Here is a 20106-nt window from a genome sequence, read left to right as displayed (position 1 = left end):
CGAGCCCACTGCTGTACTCACATTCGCTCTCTCACATTCGCTCTCTCACATTCGCCCTCTCACATTCGCCCTCTCACATTCGCCCTCTCTCATTCGCCCTCTCACATTCGCCCTCTCACATTCGCCCTCTCACATTCGCCCTCTCACATTCGCCCTCTCACATTCACTCTCTCTCACATTCACTCTCTCTCACATTCACTCTCTCTCACATTCACTCTCTCACATTCACTCTCTCTCACATTCACTCTCTCACATTCACCCTCTCACATTCACCCTCTCACTTTCACTCTCACTTTCAATCTCTCACAATCATTCTCTCACATTCACTCTCTCACATTCACTCTCTCACATTCACTCTCTCACTTTCAATCTCTCACATTCACTCTCTCACTTTCAATCTCTCACATTCACTCTCTCACATTCACTCTCTCACTTTCACTCTCACTTTCAATCTCTCACAATCATTCTCTCACATTCACTCTCTCACATTCATTCTCTCACATTCACTCTCTCACGCACTCTCACATTTACTCTCTCTCACAATTATTCCCTCACATTCACTCTCTCATGCACTCTCACATTCACACTCTCTCACATTCACAATCTCTCACATTCACAATCTCTCACATTCACAATCTCTCACATTCACTTTCTCAGTTTCACACTCTCTCAGTTTCACACTCTCTCACTTTCACTCACTCACATTCAATCTCTCACAATCATTTTCTCACATTCACTCTCTCATTCACTCATGGTTTAGGACCACTGAAAGATGATGCGATGTGTTTGGATTTCAGCACAGGGAGGAGGGAGAGTGTTTGGGGCGGGGATTTACAGCTTTGGGGAACAAGAGAGGAAAGAATGTTCCATAGCATCTAGAATTGTCTGTTCTGAATTTCTATCCTGTATTTACAGTGATGACTTTTATAAACACCTTTTACAGGGTATGAGAAGGGGAGGATTTGCAGACAGGAAACTCAAACCAAAGATCACGTCAAGATCTGACAAGAGTCATTTGATTCATCAGGACTTGAATATCATCGGCCTTTGAATGTGGAAGGAGAAATGTTCGTCTGTTCTGTCTCTGGGAGAAGATTTCAAACATCAGTGTGAGTGGAAAAGCACCGAGACACACACACCCGAGTGAGAGTGTTCCAGTGCACTGACTGTGGAAAGAGCTTCAACCAGTTACACAGCCAGAAAAAACATTGCACCATTCACAGCGGGGAGAAACCGTACACGTGTTATGTGTGTGGACGAGGCTTCAACTGATGTGTCTCTCCAGGTTGGACTAAGGACACCCGGACCACGGAGAAACCGTGGAAATGTGGGGACTGTGGGAAGGGATTCAATTACCCTTCAGAGCTGGAAATTCATCGACGCAATCACACCGGGGAGAGGCCGTTCACCTGCTCCGTGTGTGGGAAGGGATTCACTCAGTCATACGACTTCCTGATACACCAGCGCACTCTCACTGGGGAGAGACCATTCTCCTGCTCTGTGTGTGAGAAGTTATTCATTTGGTCATCCAACCTGCTGAGACACCAGCGAGTTCATTCTGATAATGGACCTTTCAAATGTTCTGACTGTGAGAAGAGGTTCAAAAGCAAATGTAATTTGCTGGAACACCAACGCACCCACACCGGGGAGAGGCCGTTCATCTGCTCCGTGTGTGGGAAGAGATTCACTCAGTCATCCACCCTGTTGACAAACCAGCGAGTTTAATCTGATGAGAGACCTTTCAAATGCTCTGACTGTGGAAACAGCTTTAAAAGCACAAACAAACTGCTGACACACCAACGCACTCACACTGGGGAGAGGCCATTTACCTGCTCCGTGTATTGGAAGGGATTCACTTGTTCATCCCACCTTCTGACGCACCAGAGAGTTCACTCTGGTCAGAGACCTTTTAAATATTCTGACTCTGAGAAGAGATTTAAAAGCACAAACGAATTGTTGGAACATCAACGCACTCACACAGGGGAGAGGCCGTTCATCTGCTCCGTGTGTATTAAGGGATTCACTCGGTCATCCCACCTGCTGACACACCAGCGAGTTCACACTGATGAGAGACCTTTTAAATGTTCCGACTTTGGGAAGAGGTTTAAACGTAAAAGGAATCTGCTGACACACTAACCCACTCACACTGGGGAGAGGCCGTTCACCTGCTCCGTGTGTAAGAAAAGATTCACTCGATCATCCCACCTTCTGTCACGCCAGCGAGTTCACTCTGATGAGAGACCGTTTAAATGTTCTGACTGTGAGAAGAGGTTTAAAAGCAGAAACGAACTGCTGAGACACCAACGCACTCACACTTTGGAGAGGCCGTTCACCTACTCCATGTGTCAGAAGAGATTTACTCGGTCATCCCACCTTTTGTCACACCAGCGAGTTCACACTGGGGAGAGACCTTTAAATGTTTTCACAGTGAGAGTGCTTTAAAAGCACAAATGATCTGCTGAAACACCAACACACTCACACTGGGGAGAGACTGTTCACCTGCTCCGTGTGTGGGAAGGGGTTCACTAATTCATCCCACCTTCTGAGACGGGTTGCACCAAAGCAGAACCGCGACCAATATCCTCGAGGGGGCATTTGCTAGTTCTGTTGGGGAGGGTTTAAACTAGTATCGCAGGGGGATGGGAACCAAAGGGCAGGTACAGATCGGACAAATTCAGAACAGGAAACGGTAAGTAGAAAAGCAGTTAGTGACGTAGCTAGCGACTCAGAAAGGCAAAAGAAGCAAAGGTTAAATAGTGTTCAGCACAGGAATTTGATGGGGTTAAAGGGTATATACGTCAATGCAAGGAGTATTACAGACAAAGCAGATGGGGTGATATAAATCGTGTACAAAATTATGAGAGGCCGAGATAGAGTAGACAGGAAATACCTGTTTCCCCTAGCGGAGAGATCAAGAACTGGAGGACATCGATTTAAGCTGATTGGCGGAAGGATTAGAGGGAACATGAGGAAAACCTTTTTTACCCAGAGGATGGTGGGTGTATGGAATTCGCTGCTTGAATTGGTGGTGGAGGCAGGGACCCTCAACTCATTTAAAAAGTAACTGGACCTGCACCTAAAGTGCTGTAAGCTGCAGGGCTACGGACTGGGTGCTGGAAGGTGGGATTAGAATGGGCACCTGGTTGTTCTTCGAGCCGGCGCGGACACAATGGGTCGAATGACCCCCTTCTGTGCTGTATTTTTTCTATGTTTCTATGGTTCTATGAGCTGAGGGCATAGATAGACACATGGCAGCATGATACCGTTGCTATAATGGAAACCTGGGTTAAAGAGGGGGATAATTGGCAGCTCAGTATCCCTGGATATAGAGTTTTCAGGCAGGATAGAGTGGGTGATAAAATGGAGGGTGGTAGCATTATTGGTTCAAGAATCAATTACAGTTGTGAGGAGGGATGATATGCTAAATGGATCATTAATCGAGGCCATATGGGTTGAGCTAAGAAATAAAAAAGGGGCAGTCAAACTACTAGGAGTGTACTATAGACCCCCGAATAGTGAAAGAGAGATAGAAGAACAAATATGTAGGCAAATTTCTGAGTGCAAAAATAAGAGGGCGATAATAGTCGGGGACTTCAACTACCCGAACATCAACTGGGATTCAAACAGTGTGAGGGGCACAGAGGGTGCAAATTTCTTGATCGGTGTCCAGGAGAACTTATTAGCCAGTACGTGACAAGCCCAACAAAAGGGGATGCAATTCTAGATTTAGTCCTTGGAAATGAAGATGGGCAAGTGGGTGAAGTGACAGTGGGTGACTATATTGGGGATAGTGACCACAATTCAGTTAGTTTTAGCATTATTATGGAAAAGGACAGAGTTAAATCAGGAGTAAACGTTTTAAATTGGGGGAAGGCAAATTTTACAGCACTAAGAGGTGATTTGGCAGAAGTGGGCTGGACACAACTGCTTGAGGAGAAATCAGTTGCAAGCCAGTGGGAGGCTCTAAAAAGTGGAATTTTACGGGTACAATGCAGACACGACCCTCAAAGAAAAAGGGTGACACTGCCAAATTTAGAGCCCCCTGGTTGTCTTGAAGTATTCGGGGCAAGATAAAGCAGAAAAAGATAGCTTATGACTGTCACAGAAAACTAAATACTGCAGAAAGAACATAAGAACATAAGAAATTGGAGCAGGAGTAGGCCAATCGGCCGCTCGAGCCTGCTCCGCCATTCAATAAGATCATGGCTGATCTGATCCCAACCACAAATCTAAAGAACACAAGAAGTCGGAGCAGGACCCGGCCACATAGCCCCTGGGCCCTCTCCGCCACCCACATGGCATTGACCGATCCGAACTCAGCTTCATGTCCAATTTCCTGCCCGCTCCCCATAACCCCTAATTCCCTTTACTTCGAGGAAACTGTCTATTTCTGTTTTAAATTTATCTAATGATGTAGCTTCCACAGCTTCCTGGGGCAGCACATTCCACAGACCCACTACCCTCTGAGTGAAGAAGTTTCTCCTCATCTCAGTTTTGAAAGAGTGGCCCCTTATTCTAAGATTATGCCCCCTAGTTCTAGTTTCACCCATCTTTGGGAACATCCTTACTGCATCCACCCGATCAAGACCCTTCACAATCTTATATGTTTCAATAAGATCGCCTCTCATTCTTCTGAACTCCAATGAGTAGAGTCCCAATCTACTCAACCTCTCCTCATATGTCCGCCCCCTCATCCCCGGGATTAACCGAGTGAACCTTCTTTGTACTGCCTCGAGAGCAAGTATGTCTTTTCTTAAGTATGGAGACCAAAACTGTATGCAGTATTCCAGGTGCGGTCTCACCAATACCTTATATAACTGCAGCAATACCTCCTTGTTTTTATATTCTATCCCCCTAGCAATAAAAGCCAACATTCCGTTGGCTTTCTTGATCACCTGCTGCACCTGCATACCAACTTTTTGATTTTCTTGCACTGGGACCCCCAGATCCCTTTGTACTGCAGTACTTTCCAGTCTCTCGCCATTAAGAAAATAACTTGCTCTCTGATTTTTCCTGCCAAAGTGCATAACCTCACATTTTCCAATATTATATTGCATCTGCCAAATCTCCGCCCACTCACCCAGCCTGTCTATATCCCCTTGCAGGTTTTTTATGTCCTCCTCACTCTCTACTTTCCCTCCCATCTTTGTATCATCTGCAAATTTTGATATGTTGCACTCGGTCCCCTCCTCCAAATCGTTAATATAGATTGTAAAGAGTTGGGGACCCAGCACCGACCCCTGTGGAACACCACTGGTTACTGGTTGCCAGTCCGAAAATGAACCATTTATCCCAACTCTCTGCTTCCTGTTCGATAACCAATCCTCCACCCATGCCAGAATAGTACCCCCAATGCCGTGATTTTTTATCTTAAGTAATAATCTTTTATGTGGCACCTTGTCGAATGCCTTCTGGAAGTCGAAATACACTATGTCCACTGGTTACCCTTTATCCACCCTATACGTTATATCCTCGAAGAACTCAAGCAAATTTGTCAGACATGACTTCCCCTTCATAAAGCCATGCTGACTTTGTCCTATTAAATTATGCTTATCTAAATGTTCCGTTACTGTCTCCTTAATAATAGACTCCAAAATTTTACCCACCACAGATGTTAAGCTAACTGGCCTATAATTTCCAGCCTTCTGCCTACTACCCTTTTTAAATAACGGTGTTACATTAGCAGTTTTCCAATCTGCCGGGACCTCTCCTGAGTCCAGGGAATTTTGGAAAACTATCACCAAAGCATCCACAATCCCTACTGCCACTTCCCTCAAGACCCTAGGATGGAAGCCATCAGGTCCAGGGGATTTATCCGCCTTGAGTCCCATTATTTTACTGAGTACCATCTCCTGAGTGATTTTAATCGTATTTAGCTCCTCCCCCCCGAGAGTCCCCTGTTTGTCCAGTGTTGGGATATTCTTAGTGTCCTCTACTGTAAAGACTGAAACAAAATATTTGTTCAGCATTTTTGCCATCTCCATGTTTCCCACCATTAATTTCCCGGTCTCATCCTCTAAGGGACCTATGTTTGCCTTAGCCACCCTTTTTCTTTTTATATAACTGTAGAAACTCTTGCTATCTGTTTTTATATTTTTTGCTAATTTCTTTTCATGATCTAACTTCCCTTTCTTAATCAATCCTTTAGTTACTTTTTGCTGTCTTTTGAAGAATTCCCAATCTTCTATCCTCCCACTAAGTTTGGCTACCTTATATGTCCTTGTTTTTAGTCGGATACTATCCTTGATTTCTTTACTTAGCCACGGATGGCTGTCATTTCTTTTACACCCTTTTTTCCTCAGTGGAATATATTTATTTTGAAAGTTGTAAAATAACTCCCTAAATGAACACCACTGCTCATGTACCGTCTTACCCTTTAATCTATTTTCCCAGTCCACTTTAATCAATTCCGCTCTCATACCATCATAGTCTCCTTTATTCAAGCTCAGTACGCTTGTTTGAGAATCAACCTTCTCACCCTCTAATTGGATATGGAATTCAACCATGTTGTGGTCGCTCGTTCCAAGGGGATCCTTAACTAGGACATTATTAATTAATCCTGACTCATTACACAGGACCAGGTCCAAGGTTGCCTGCCCCCTTGTAGGATCAGTTACATACTGCTCAAGAAATCCATCCCTGATGCACTCAATGAACTCGTCCTCAAGGCTGCTCTGCCCAATTTGATTTGTCCAGTTAATATGATAATTAAAATCCCCCATAATTATGGCTGTTCCCTTATTACATGCCCCGACTATCTCCTGATTAATACTTCTTCCAGCAGAGTTGCAACTATTAGGAGGCCTATATACTACGCCCACTAATGTTTTTTTCCCTTATTATTCCTTATCTCCACCCAAACTGTTTCATTATCTTGATGCTTTGTCCCAATATCATTTCTCTGTATTACAGTGATTCCTTCCTTTATTAACATAGCCACCCCACCTCCCCTTCCTTCCTGCCTGTCCTTCCTGATTGTTAAATACCCTGGCATATTTAATTCCCAGTCGTTGTCACCCTGCAGCCATGTTTCTGTAATGGCCACAAGATCATACCCATACGTAGTTATTTGTGCCGTTAACTCGTCCATTTTATTACGAATGCTACGTGCATTCAGAATAAATTACATAAAGGCATCGCTGGGAGTTGAACCCAGGATCGCCTGTTTACTAAACAGGCGCTTTAACCAACTAAGCCACGAAAGCCTAGGGGAGTATAGAAAGTACAGGGATGATGTAAAAAAGGAAATAAGGAAAGCAAAGGGAGGGCATGAAAAATATTAGCTGGTAAGATTAAAGAAAACCCAAAGATGTTTTATCAGTACATTAAGAACAAGAGGCTAGCTAAGGAAAAGGTGGGACCTATCACAGATGATAAGGGTAACTTGTGTGTAGAAGCAGAGGATGTGGGTAGGGTTTTAAATGAATATTTAGTCTCCGTATTCACAAAGGAAAGGGATGATCCAGAGGTAGTGGTTGAAGAGGAGAGGTGTGAAATATTAGACAAGGTAAACATAACGAGAGGGGAAGTAGTAGAGGGACTGCAATCCATGAAAGTTGATAAGTCATCATGGCCGGATGGATTGTTTCCTAGACTATTGAAGGAAGCCAGGGAGGAAATAGCGGATGATCATTTTCCAATCCTCATTAGATACAGGGGAGGTACCGGAGAATTGGAAGACTGCAAACGTAAGACCATTGTTTAAAAAGGGTACGAGGGAAAGGTCGAACAATTATAGGCCGGTCAGTCTTACCTCGGTGGTGGGCAAACTATTAGAATCAATACTGAGAGATAGGATAAACTGTCACTTGGAAAGGCATGGTTTTATCAGCGATAGTCAGCATGGATTTGTTCAAGGAAGGTCATGCCTTACAATTCTGATTAAATTCTTTGATAAAGTGACAAGGAGGATTGATGAGGATAGTGCAGTGGATGTTGTCTACATGGATTGTAGTAAGGCATTTGACAAGGTCCCACATGGCAGACTGGTCAGAAAGGTAAAAGCCCATGGGATACAGGGAAATGTGGTGCATTGGATCCAAAATTGGCTCAGTAACATGAAACAAAGGGTAAAAGTCGATGGATAACTTTGTGAATGTAAATCCACTTCCAGTGGTGTGCCATAGGGCTCAGTGTTGGGTCCCTTGCTGTTTGTGGTATATATTAATGATTTGGACTTGAATGTAGGAGTGCATGATTGGCAAATTGCAGAAATTGGCTGTGTAGTTGATAGTGAAGAGGATAGCTGCAGACTCCAAGAAGATATCAATGGGTTCGTGGAATGAGCGGAAAAATGGCAAATGAAGTTCAACCCGGAGAAGTGTGAGGCAATGCACTTCGGGAGGGCAAACATTAAAAGGGAATACGCAGTAAACAGGAATATATTGAGAGGGGTGGAGGAAGTGATAGACCCTGGAGTGCATGTGCACTGGTCCCTGAAGGTGGCAGTACAGGTAGATAAGGTTGTGAAGAAGGCATATGGAATGCTCTCCGTTATTAGCTGAGGTATGGAATACAAAAGCAGGGATGTAATGATGGAACTGTATAAAACGCTGGTAAGGCCACAGCTGGAGTATTGTGCGCAGTTCTGGTCACCACATTACAGGAAGGACGTAATTGCTCTGGAGAGAGTGCAGAGAAGATTTACAAGAATGTTGCCAGGGCTTGAAAATTGCAGCTACGAGGAGAGATTGGATAGCCTGGAGTTGTTTTCCTTGGAGCAGAGGAGGCTGAGGGGAGACTTGATTGAGGTGTACAAAATTATGAGGGGCTGAGATCGAGTAGACAGGAAGTCCCTGTTCCCCGATCGGAGAGTTCAAGAACCAAAGGACAGAGATTTAAGTTGATTGGCGGAAGGATTAGAGGGGACACGAGGAAAATCTTTTTTACCCAGAGGGTGGTGGGTGTATGGAATTCGCTACTCGAATTGGTGGTAGAGGCAGGGACCCTCAACTCTTTAAAAAAGTTCCTGGAGCTGCTACAGACCGGGTACTGGAAGGTCGGATTAGAATGAGCACCTGGTTGTTCTTCGAGACGGCACGGAAATGATGGGCCGAATGGCCTCCTTCTGTGCTGTATCTTTCCTGTGGTTACCTTATATCCATTAATACCAGGTTTTAGCTGTTGTCAGGAATAGTCCCTTCATGGTCGCCAATTGTAGGATTTAAACCACTATTTTCAGGATTATAATCTGATCCAATCTAAGGACTGGTTCCTGACAACAACAAGATCACCACTGGTACTGGTATTATAGTTAAAGGCAAAAGAGATTGAATAAGCACATCACAATTAGTACAAAAAGGTGATACTTAACATAGAAAAATGGTCAGTGTTCCTTGAAACCTCGGAAGTATCCCTCCAAGTGACTATGGCGCGGTCTCTCTCTCTCTCTCGCTGTGAGAGTTCTCTTCTTCCTTGCCAGAATCTTGCGCGCCTTCCTCAGCTTTTGAGGTCTATTCGAATCCCCTTTTTCAGTTTATGAGCAGTTCACTATCACATCCACATCTCTCAGCCTTACCATTATTCATGTCTCTCAAGCTTCGGAAGTTACATTCCAAGCATAACTCCTGGTACCATCCGTGCCTTGTTGTTACAGACTGAACAGAACCTTATCTTAGAGTTTACATTGTCAGCCTTCACAGAACCGTTTCTATAAACAGACTTCTATTCACTAGCTTGCGGAGGCTCGAGATAGAGAGACCGAAGCCTGCGTGATTACTTGATTTAATTAACCTCCAGTCCCAGTTATCTACATGTCTTTTAGACATTGTGCTATTACAGCACATTCCTCCCTTAGTGCCTGTGATTTCCCCAAGGTCTGTTACTTCCCACTTTACTGTTGTCAGCATCCTTTTAGTTTTAACTGCAAACTTGACTATAATAACCATCATGCATCCTTCTCGGCCCACCAGCACTTTCTTATTGAATACACGTTACATGGTTCATACTATATTAATACACAGTACAGTTTACATTTAGAGATACATAGATTCATAGCACATTTCATTCTACTTCCACTATTGATTATAATTGGACTGAATTATATCTGTTAATGGGATAATCCTTACACGTTATTCTTCCTGACTCGAAACACCATAGTTCAGTCCTGGATGTGATTAACTGCAGAATCCAACCCCTGCAGTAATATGTGAACTCGCTGGTGTCTCAGCACATGTGATGACTGAGTGAATCCCTTCCCACACACTGAGCAGGTGAACAGTCTCTCCCCAGTGTGAGTGCGTCGATGTCTTCACAATTTATATCTGTATTTAGAGCTCTTCACGCAGTCAGAACATTTAAATGGTCTCTCATCAGAGTGAACAAGTTGGTGTGTCAGCAGTTTGGATGAAATAGTGAATCCCTTCCCTCACACTGAGCAGGTGAACGGCCTCTCCCCAGTGTGAGTGTGTTGGTGAGTCAGCAGATTAATTTTGCTTTTAAATCTCTTCTCACAGTCAGAACATTTAAAAGGTCTCTCATCGGAGTGAACTCGCTGGTGTATTAGCAGGGTGGAAGATTGAGTGAATTTCTTCCCACACACGGAGCAGGAGAACGGCCTCTCCCCAGTGTGAACTCGCTGGTGCATCAGCAGGTTGGATGACCGAGTAAATCTCTTCTTACACATGGAGCAGGAGAATGGCCTCTCCCCATTGTGAATTCGCTGGTGTATCAGCAGGTGGGATGACTGAGTAAATCTCTTCTTACACACAGAGCAGGAGAACGGCCTCTCTCCAGTGTGTGCGTTGGTGTGTCAGCAGATTAATTTTGCTTTTAAATCTCTTCTCACAGTCAGAACATTTAAAAGGTCTCTTATCAGAGTGAACTCGCTGGTGTGTCAGCAGAGTGGATGACTGAGTAAATCTCTTCCCACACACGGAGCAGGAGAACGGCCTCTCCCCAGTGTGAACTCGCTGGTGTATCAGCAGTGTGAAGGACTGGGTGAATCCCTTCCCACACACAGAGCAGGAGAATGGCCTCTCTCCAGTGTGAATTCGCTGGTGTGCCAGCAGGTGGGATGCCCAAGTAAATCTCTTCTTACACACGGAGCAGATGAACGGCCTCTCCCCAGTGTGATCACTTTGATGTCTCAGCAGATTAATTTTGCTTTTAAAGCTTCTCTCACAGTCAGAACATTTAAAAGGTCTCTCATCAGTGTGAACTCGCTGGTGTCTCAGCAGGGTGGATGACTGAGTGAATCTCTTCTTACACACGGAGCAGGTGAACGGCCTTTCCCCAGTGTGAACTCGCTGGTGTGACAAAAGTTGTGATGACAGTGTGAATCTCTTCCCGCTCACAGAGCAGATGAACGGCCTCTCCCCAGTGTCACTGCGTTGATGTCTCAGCAGTTGGTTTCTGCTTTTAAAGCTCTTCCCACAGTCAGAGCATTTAAAAGGTCTCTCATCGGAGTGAACTCGCTGGTGTATCAGCAGGTTGGATGACTGAGTGAATCTCTTCCCACACGCAGAGCAGGAGAACGGCCTCTCCCCAGTGTGAACTCGCTGGTGTGCCAGCAGGTTGGATGACTGAGTGAATCTCTTCCCACACACAGAGCAGGAGAACGGCCTCTCCTCAGCGTGAATTCGCTGGTGTGCCAGCAGGTGCGATGACTGGGCGAATCTCTTCTTACACACGTAGCAGGAGAACTGCCTCTCCCCAGTGTGAACTCGCTGGTGTGCCAGCAGGTGGGATGACCGAGTAAATCTCTTCTTACACACGGAGCAGATGAACGGCCTCTCCCCAGTGCCACTGCGTTGATGTCTCAGAAGTTCATTTCTGCTTTTAAAACTCTTCCCACAGTCAGAGCATTTAAAAGGTCTCTCATCGGAGTGAACTCGCTGGTGTATCAGCAGGGTGGATGAATGAGTGAATGTCTTCCCACACACAGAGCAGGAGAACGGGCTCTCCCCAGTGTGAACTCGCTGGTGTCTCAGCAGGTGCGATGATCGAGTGAATCTCTTCTTACACACGGAGCAGGAGAACGGCCTCTCCCCAGTGTGACTGCGTCGATGAGTTTCCAGCTCTGACGGGTAATTGAATCCCTTCCCACAGTCCCCACATTTCCACGGTTTCTCCATGGTGCGGGTGTCCTTGTCTCTCTCCAGGTTGGACGATCAGTTGAAGCCTCGTCCACACACAGAACACGTGTATGATTTCTCCCCGCTGTGAATTGTGTGATGTTTTTTCAGGCTGTGTAACTGGTTAAAGCTCTTTCCACAGTCAGTGCACTGGAACACTCTCACTCGGGTGTGTGTGTCTCGGTGCTTTTCCACTCACACTGATGTTTGAAATCTTCTCTCAGACAGAACAGACAAACATTTCTCCTTCCACATTCAAAGGCCGATGATATTCAGGTCCTGACGAATCGCGTGACTCTGTCAGATCTTGACGTGCTGCTTGGTTTGAGTTTCCCTCTGAAAATCCTCCCCTTCAAATACCCTGTAAAAGGAGTTTATAAAAGTCATCACTGTAAGTACAGGATAGAAATTGAGAACAGACAATTCTAGTTTCTACGGAACATTCTTTCCTCTCTTGTGCCTCAAAGCTGTAAATCCCCGTCCCACACACTCTCCCTCCTCCCTGTGCTGAAATCCAAACTCATCGCATCATCTTTCAGTGGCCCTAAACCATGAGTGAAAGGGTGAGAGAGTGAATGTGAGTACAGCATTGGGCTCGGTGTGGAGAATGTTTCAGTGGGGCAGCAGTGATCATAATCTCATTAGGTTGAGAATAGTTATGGAAAAGGACAAGGGACAGTCAAATGTGAAAATTCTTAACTGGAGGAGGGCTAATTTCAGTGAGTTAAAAAGGGATCTTGTCCGCATGGATTGGAATCAAAAATTGGCGAGCAGAACAGTAATTGAACAGTGGGAAGCCTCCAAGGAGGAGTTGGATTGGGTACAGAGTAGACAGATTCCAATGAGGAGGAAAGGAACGGCATCCGAAGCTAGAGCTCCCGAGATGAATGAAGATATAGAGATCACCATTGCTCCTTCATTTACGGACGATCACTGACCGATCATCATTTCTCCTTCATTTACAGACGTTACCTGACCGATTACTATTTCTCCTTCATTCACAGACATTCCCTGACCGGTCACAATTTCTCCTGCATTTACACTCTCCCTGACCGATCTCCATTTCTCTTTCATTTACAGACAATCCCTGACCGATGACCATTTCGCCTCCATTTACAGACGTTCCCTGACCAATTACCATTTCTCCTCCATTTACAGACGTTCCCTGACCGACCACCACCATTTCTCCTTCATTTACAGCCGCTCCCTGACCGATCACCATTACTCCTTCATTTTTAGAAGCTCCCTGACCGATCACCATTACTCCTTCATTTTTAGAAGCTCCCTGACCAATCATCATTTCTCCTTCATTTACAGACGCTCCCTGACCGATCACCATTTCTCCTTCATTTACAGACGCTCCCTGAGAAGTCCCAGTTTACACCGCGCATGCGCGGGCCCGCGGCCTTTTGTTGGGAGTTGGTCCGGAGCGAAACGGGAGAAACCGGAAACCGGCGGGTAGTGAGGGGGGATAATGTTCACTGTTTTATATTCGGGTCTGGGGCCGCACTCGGGGTTTGTGAAGCCTGAGCCTGGGCCTGAGCCCGGACCCGGGCCCCGGGGTTTATTGATCCTCTTGCTCCGATCCTCTCACCTGCACCGAACGCGCTCCTCCCGCAGCCTCGACTGGCCGCGCATGCTCAGGACACACTGCCCGATTATGAGTCACTACTGCGCCTGCGCGCTGTGTTCCACTGATTCAGATAGGTCACAATCTGTACCGCGCTGCATGCTGGGTGGTGCAGCCGCCATTGTTGATCTTAATATGTGGCCGAAAAGCAAAGACATTGGAACCAGGGAGAGCGCGTTTGGACCAAAGATAATAAAATAAACTGAAACCCCAGCCCTTCGTGCCATTTAAACCGGCAAAAACACACAGCGCAGACGCGCCCCCCACTTTGGTGAACTCCAAAAAATATTTTTTTCGTAAGTTTTATTAATTTCGTTGTACTAAATGTTGCAACTGACGGGTTCAATTAATGTTTATTTTCCAACTGCAACTCAGGACCACCAGTCTCACTATTAACCGCGCCCTGATGATTAAGGGGAGTTCTGGACCAATAGCAGGAGCGGAAATTGGTTGGATGGATGCCGAACAGTTGGTCCTCCAACCAATCGGAGTGCGTGAGGGGCGGGAGTTGCGGCACCCAATGGGCGGGTCGAAGCCCAGATGTCCGTCATTGTCTGAAGCATCATTTAAAAAAAATATTTTTTCTTCAACTCCAGGAGAAAACTCGATCTTTCTGTTGCGTCTTGAAACAGATGAAATCCGATGAGGTGGAGCAAACATTTCAACATTTGTTAGAAAAACACATTAATTAAGAACAGGCAACATTGATTATTTGAGATAATTCAAGTCTACTGATAAATGGAATGTAGTGGATGTTGTGTAGTTGGATTGTGAAAAGGTGTTTGATAAGATGCCGGACAGGAGGCTTGTTGATTAAATTAATACTCACGGTATTAAAATGAATGGGGCAGTATGGATAGGAAGTTGTGTCAAGGGCAGAAAACAGAGAGTAGTGGTTAATGGATGTTCTTCAGACTGGAGGGATGTAAACAGTGGTGTCCCCCAGGGTCAGTGTTGTGACCATTCCTCTTCTCAATATAGAGAATGATCTCAGCTTGGGTCTGTGGGACACATGGTGAAAATCTATGCCCTCTATCTATTGACTTCTCTGCTAATGGAAATAGGTCCTTCTTATCCACTCTATCCAGGCCCCTCGTAATTTTATACACCTCAATTAAATCACCCCTCAGCCTCCTCTGATCCAAAGAAAACAGTCCCAGCCTATCCAATCTTTCCTCATAGCTAAAATTCTCCAGTCCTGGCACATCCTCTGTACTCTCCTCTGTACTCTCTCTATTGCATTTACACCCTTCCTGTATTGTGGTGACCAGTACTTTATGCAGTATCCGAGCTGTGGCCTAACCAGTGTTTTATAGAGTTCCAGCATAACCTCCCTGCTCTTACATTCTATGCCGTGTCTAATAAAGGAAAGTATTCCATATGCCTTCTAAACCACCTTGTCTACCTGTTCTGCTACCTTCAGGGATCTGTGGACATGCATTCCAAGTTCCCTCAATTCTTCGACACCTTTCAGTATCCTCCCATTTATTGTGTGCTCCCTTGCCTTGTTTGCCATTCCCAAATGCATTCCCTCACAGTTCTCCGATTGAATTCCATTTGCCACTTTTCTGCCCACTCAACCAGTCCATTGATATCTTCCTGCAGCCTACAGCTTTCCTCCTCACGATCAACCATACGGCCAATTTTGTATCATCTGCAAACTTCTTGATCAAACCCCCTACATTTAAGTCCAAATCATTAATATATATCACAAAAAGCATGGGACCTAGTACTGAGCCCTGCGGCACCCCACTGGAAAAATCCTTCCAGGCACAAAAACACCCATCGACCATTTCTCTTTACTTCCTGCCATTGTGCCAATTTTGGATCCAATTTGCCACTCTCCCTTGGATCCCATGGGCTTGTACCTTTTTGACCAGTCTGTCACGTGGGATCGTCTTGAAAGCCTTGCTAAAATCCATGTACACCATGTACAAATCCTTGTACAAATGTGCTGCCCTTATTGACTCTCCTTGTTATCGCCTCAATAAATTCAATCAAGTTAGTCAGACACGACCTCCCCTTAACAAATCCATGCTGACTGGCCTTGATTAGTCTGTGGCTTTCCAAGTGACGGTTTATACTGTCGCTCAGAATTGACTCTAATAATTTGCCCACCACCGAGGTTAGGCTGACTGGCCTTTAATTACTCAGTCGATCCCTCGCTCCCTTTTTAAACAATGGTACAACGTTCGCAGTCCTCCAATCATCGGCACCATACCTGTATGAAGTGAGGATTGGAAAATGATGGTCAGAGCCTCCGTTATTTCCTCCCTTGCTTTTTCAACAGCCTGGGATACATTTCATCCGGTCCTGGTGATTGATCTCCCTTCAAAGATGCTAAACACTTTAAAACTTCCTCTCTCACTAAGGTTATCCCATCCAATATTTCACACTCCTCCTCCTTAACTACAACGTCTGCATTGTCCTTCTCTTTTGTGAAGATAGACGCAAAGCATTGATTAAGAACCATACCAACATCTTCCTCCTCCTCACGTAGGTTACCTTTTTAGTCTCTAATAAGCCCCACTCTTTCCTTAGTTATCCTCTTGCTCTTAATGTATTTATAAAAGATCTTTGGGTTTTCCTTGATTTTACTTGCCAATATTGTTTGATGCTCTCCCTTTCCTTTCCTAATTCCTTTTTAATTTCACCCCTGCATTTTTTATACTCCTCTAGGCTTTCTGTAGTATTTTGCTCTCAGTGTCTGACATAAGCTTTCCTTTTCTGCCTCATCTTACCCTGTATGCGCCTTGACATCAAGGGATATAATTTCATATTCATTGTTCTAAACATCACACATTACAATCTAATCTACTATATTACTCACTCTGGTTTAAGTTTATATTATGGTTGATAACAGACAAAGTCTTTTCTTTCTCCTTATCGGTTTCGAGATTCCAACGAGCCGATTCTGTGGAATGGAATGTCTGATCAGTGTTGCCATGGCGACCTGCCCGCAGTCAAGTGCCTGTTTGAGTTTCTAACTCAGACTAAACCTCTCCTCCCCATAATACACATTATATTAGACATTTGATGTCAATGTATTTTAGCCATGTTATGTTAATATCTCGAGACCTGCAAAATGTTCAGATACACAAATCTTTAAAAGTGGGAGCTCAAGTTGATAAAGTGGTTGAAAAAATACATGTGATCCTCGGTTTTACAAATAGGGGTATAGAGTACAAAAGAGGCCATGTAAACCTGTACAAGTTATTGGTTAGGCTGCGGTTAGAATATTGTGTCAAGTTTTGGGGATCTTACACTAGGAAAGGTGTCAAGGCCATGGGGAGGGTGCAGAAAAGATTCACTGAAATGATACGTCTGACGAGAGACTTTAGTTATGAGGAGAGACCAGAGAAACTGGGACTCTTTTCATTGGAACAAAGAACAGTAAGGGGAGATCTGAGGGAGGTGTTCAAATTTTGATTCTGGGCATTGTCTCCATGTGTTCGGGACACTCAATGTCTCCTAAGGACTGTGGACAGGGGAGGAGCAGATGGGTTTATCTTATCATCTTCGGGTTAAATGTTGTTCTCATCGAGATGAGCACCCAGTGTCAACACTCTCCAGTCAGGTACAGCACGGGTTAGATACAGACTAAAGACCCTCTACACTGTACAATCAAACACTCCCAGGACAGGTACAGCATCGGTTAGATAGAGACAAAAGCTCCCTCAGCACTGTCCCATCGAACACTCCCAGGGCAGGTACAGCACAGGTTAGATTCAGAGTAAAGCTCCATCAGCACTACCCTATCCAACACTCCGAGGGCAACCACAGCACGGGTTAGACACAGAGTAATGCTCCCTCTACACTGTCCCATCAAATACTTCCATGGTAGGTACATCACGGGATAGATACAGACAAAAGCTCCCTCTTCTTGTCCCATCAAACAGTCCCAAGGCACGACAGCACAGGTTAGATACAGAGTAAAGCTCCCTCCACACTGTACTATCAAACCCTCCCAGGGCAGGTACAGCACCAGTTAAGTACAGAGCAGAGCTCCCGCTACACTGTCCCATCAAACACGCACAGACCGTACAGAACAGTGTCGGATTTAAACCGCTACTTTCAGGATTATAATGTAATCCAATCTAAGGACTAGTTCGTGACAACAACAAGATCACCACGGTACTGGTATTCTGGTTAAAGGCAAAACAGATTTATTCAGCACATCACAATTCGTACAAAAATCCTCGTGATAGAGAGGCTTAAGCCTGCGTGACTCCTTGATTTAATTAAACTTCAGTCCCAGTTATCTACATGTCTTTTCAACATTATGCTATTACAGCACATCCTCCCTTAGTGTCTGTGATTTCCTCAACGTCTGTTCATTCCCACTTTGATGTCAGTTTCCTTTTAGTTTTAACTGCAAACTTGACTATAATAACCATCATGCATCCTTCTCGGCCCACCAGCACTTTCTCATTGAATACACGTGACATGGTTCATACTATATTAATACACAGTACAGTTTACATTTATAGATACATAGATTCATAGTACATTTCATTCTACTTCTACTATTAATTATAATTATACTAAATGATATCTGTTATTGGGTTAATCCTTACAATTCCCAACCTTGAGGGTGAGGCATTTATGCCGATCCCTCATACTGCATGCGAATATATTTTAGGTTCCCATTTTTTGCTCCTCTCTATTCGGTCTTGGGTTCTGATATCTGATGATCCTGTCACTTCCATGGTGCAATTTAATCCTTTCTGATTCCTATCAAAACCACACGTGTCTACTGAGTGGTCATATAAATCATCGGGGCAAATGAGGGCATCTTCACTGGAATAGCAATCCGGTAGGTTCGGTTCTATCCAAGTTAACTCTCTTAATTGGACCAACCATTGGGGTGGGGTCCAAAATCGGCGAACAGTAGCTCCTCTCACAACTCCTATATTTTGCACTCTGTAGTGTTTTGTTTTAAACACAGGTTCTGGATCTGAGACAATATAGTACACAGGGGAAAGTAAAAGGTGCTACTATATTGTAACACTTATAACATACAAGTACTGTAACAGACAAACAATCAATCACAAGCTCACGTCCGTCTGCCCGTCGGGGACCCCTGAAGTCGACGGCTGGTCATTGAGCCTGTAGTTTTCCCAGGCACCGGATGCACTCCCAGTCCTGAGTGAAGTCCTCCGAGTCTGGGAAGTCCCCGATAGTTATACTGGGGAGTAAACAAGTGGACTTGTGGCGGACGGCCAGCTCAAACAGCTGGTGGCCTTGAGGCGTCTTGCGCGATGTAAACACGTTTAGCTGCTGACAACACTTGTGATATGTCATACAGTTCACCCTTATGTTACACACTCTGAACAGGGTATTGGGTATCGTTCGGTTCATACTACATGGGAATTCCTACTCCTAGTACCAACAACTTCTGGCTCCCTACCTCGTGGCATTCATGCTTGATTGGACGAAATTTGATGAATTTTCTGATTTTACATAAATCTGCATCTCCATTGACAAGATTCAGATTTAAACCATATTCTTGCATCTCCATTTTGAACCTGAATGAAACCGCTCTGGGTCAATTTTCACCTTAACCCGTAGGCTTAAAACAAATCAAAATGTTTTCAAAAGAGGAAAAGCAGATTGGATCAAGGCTGATGATTGCTTTTCCTTCTCTATTTAATTTTGAATTATTGAAACAAAATCACCACGCTGTGACATTTAATATCTGCCGATATCTGCAGCTAAGGTCTTAAATTTTTAACACCACTGGATCGCTTCCTGCCGCAAATTCCTCCAGCAAAGGTTGCACCGTAACTTTGTAAAGCCATTTTATGTCAAAGAACTACTCTTGGTAATCCTGCACCATCAACACTCATGTGTTTCTGAAAATCAGGGTCACCTGTTTTAAACGAAACACAGAAAATCCATTGTGGTGCTTCCTGAGAGCCCATGGGGTTAATTTGTCAAATCATCATTTATTATTTCTTTTGTCCAAAGGAATAATCCCTTTACCCGAAACAAATCCAGAAAACAAAACAGGAGAGAGGGACTGCCCAGCCCCCCTCCCTCTCTCTCTCTGGAGTTGGCAGCCTGTCTGTAATAAAGTCTGTCTCTCCCACACACAGATGTCCGTAGGACTGCCAACTGGAATTTCCAACTCCAAGTCCTTCTCTCTGTGTTTTCAAGATGTAACCACATTAAGAAAAATGTTTTGTGTTTTTGATTTCATTTATTCCCTCAGGGGAGGAGGGTTTATGGGTCCTCACCATCCACTCCTGAAGAAAGGGGGTGACTTCCTTCGAAATTCACAAAAATAATTGTTTTTATCAAGAGACAATAACACTGTTTACAGTACCTGCTCTTTCCACTTTCAGAATGCTGTGACTCCAAAGGTGTCAGATCAACATCTTAAAAAAACTAGTACAGTCC

The 20106-nt window shown here is 44.6% G+C and overlaps 1 protein-coding gene and 1 non-coding gene across 4 annotated transcripts; both read right to left on the bottom strand.

The window, feature by feature from the left end:
- Nucleotides 1-7131: 7131 nt before the first annotated feature.
- trnat-agu (transfer RNA threonine (anticodon AGU)) lies at nucleotides 7132-7206 on the bottom strand. Its single transcript has one exon. It is a non-coding gene; the product is annotated as a tRNA-Thr (tRNA).
- Nucleotides 7207-9932: 2726 nt separating this feature from the next.
- LOC137335617 (zinc finger protein 271-like) lies at nucleotides 9933-19584 on the bottom strand. 3 transcript variants are annotated; one of them, XM_068000921.1, is made up of 2 exons: nucleotides 18727-19584; nucleotides 9933-12435 (listed from the first exon to the last, which is right to left on the bottom strand). In XM_068000921.1, exon 2 carries the CDS (start codon nucleotides 12072-12074, stop codon nucleotides 10701-10703), a length of 1374 nt encoding a protein of 457 aa, XP_067857022.1. In that variant the 5' UTR covers nucleotides 12075-12435; nucleotides 18727-19584; the 3' UTR covers nucleotides 9933-10700. The 3 variants fall into 3 exon arrangements, with proteins under 3 accessions (XP_067857022.1, XP_067857021.1, XP_067857023.1); XM_068000920.1 differs by having other exon boundaries at nucleotides 18765-19584; XM_068000922.1 differs by lacking the exon at nucleotides 18727-19584 and adding an exon at nucleotides 13669-13785.
- Nucleotides 19585-20106: the final 522 nt, after the last annotated feature.

The sequence above is a fragment of the Heptranchias perlo genome, chromosome 20 (assembly GCF_035084215.1).
Source record: "Heptranchias perlo isolate sHepPer1 chromosome 20, sHepPer1.hap1, whole genome shotgun sequence".
In the NCBI taxonomy this organism is placed as follows: Eukaryota; Metazoa; Chordata; class Chondrichthyes; order Hexanchiformes; family Hexanchidae; genus Heptranchias; species Heptranchias perlo.
The sequence above is the reverse complement of the archived record's forward strand: the minus strand, read 5'-3'. Positions and strand labels throughout refer to the sequence as shown.

Coding starts and splice junctions, on each gene's coding strand:
- LOC137335617 (XM_068000921.1), bottom strand. CDS start 12,074: ATGGAGAAACCGTGGAAATGTGGGGACTGTGGGAAGGGATTCAATTAC.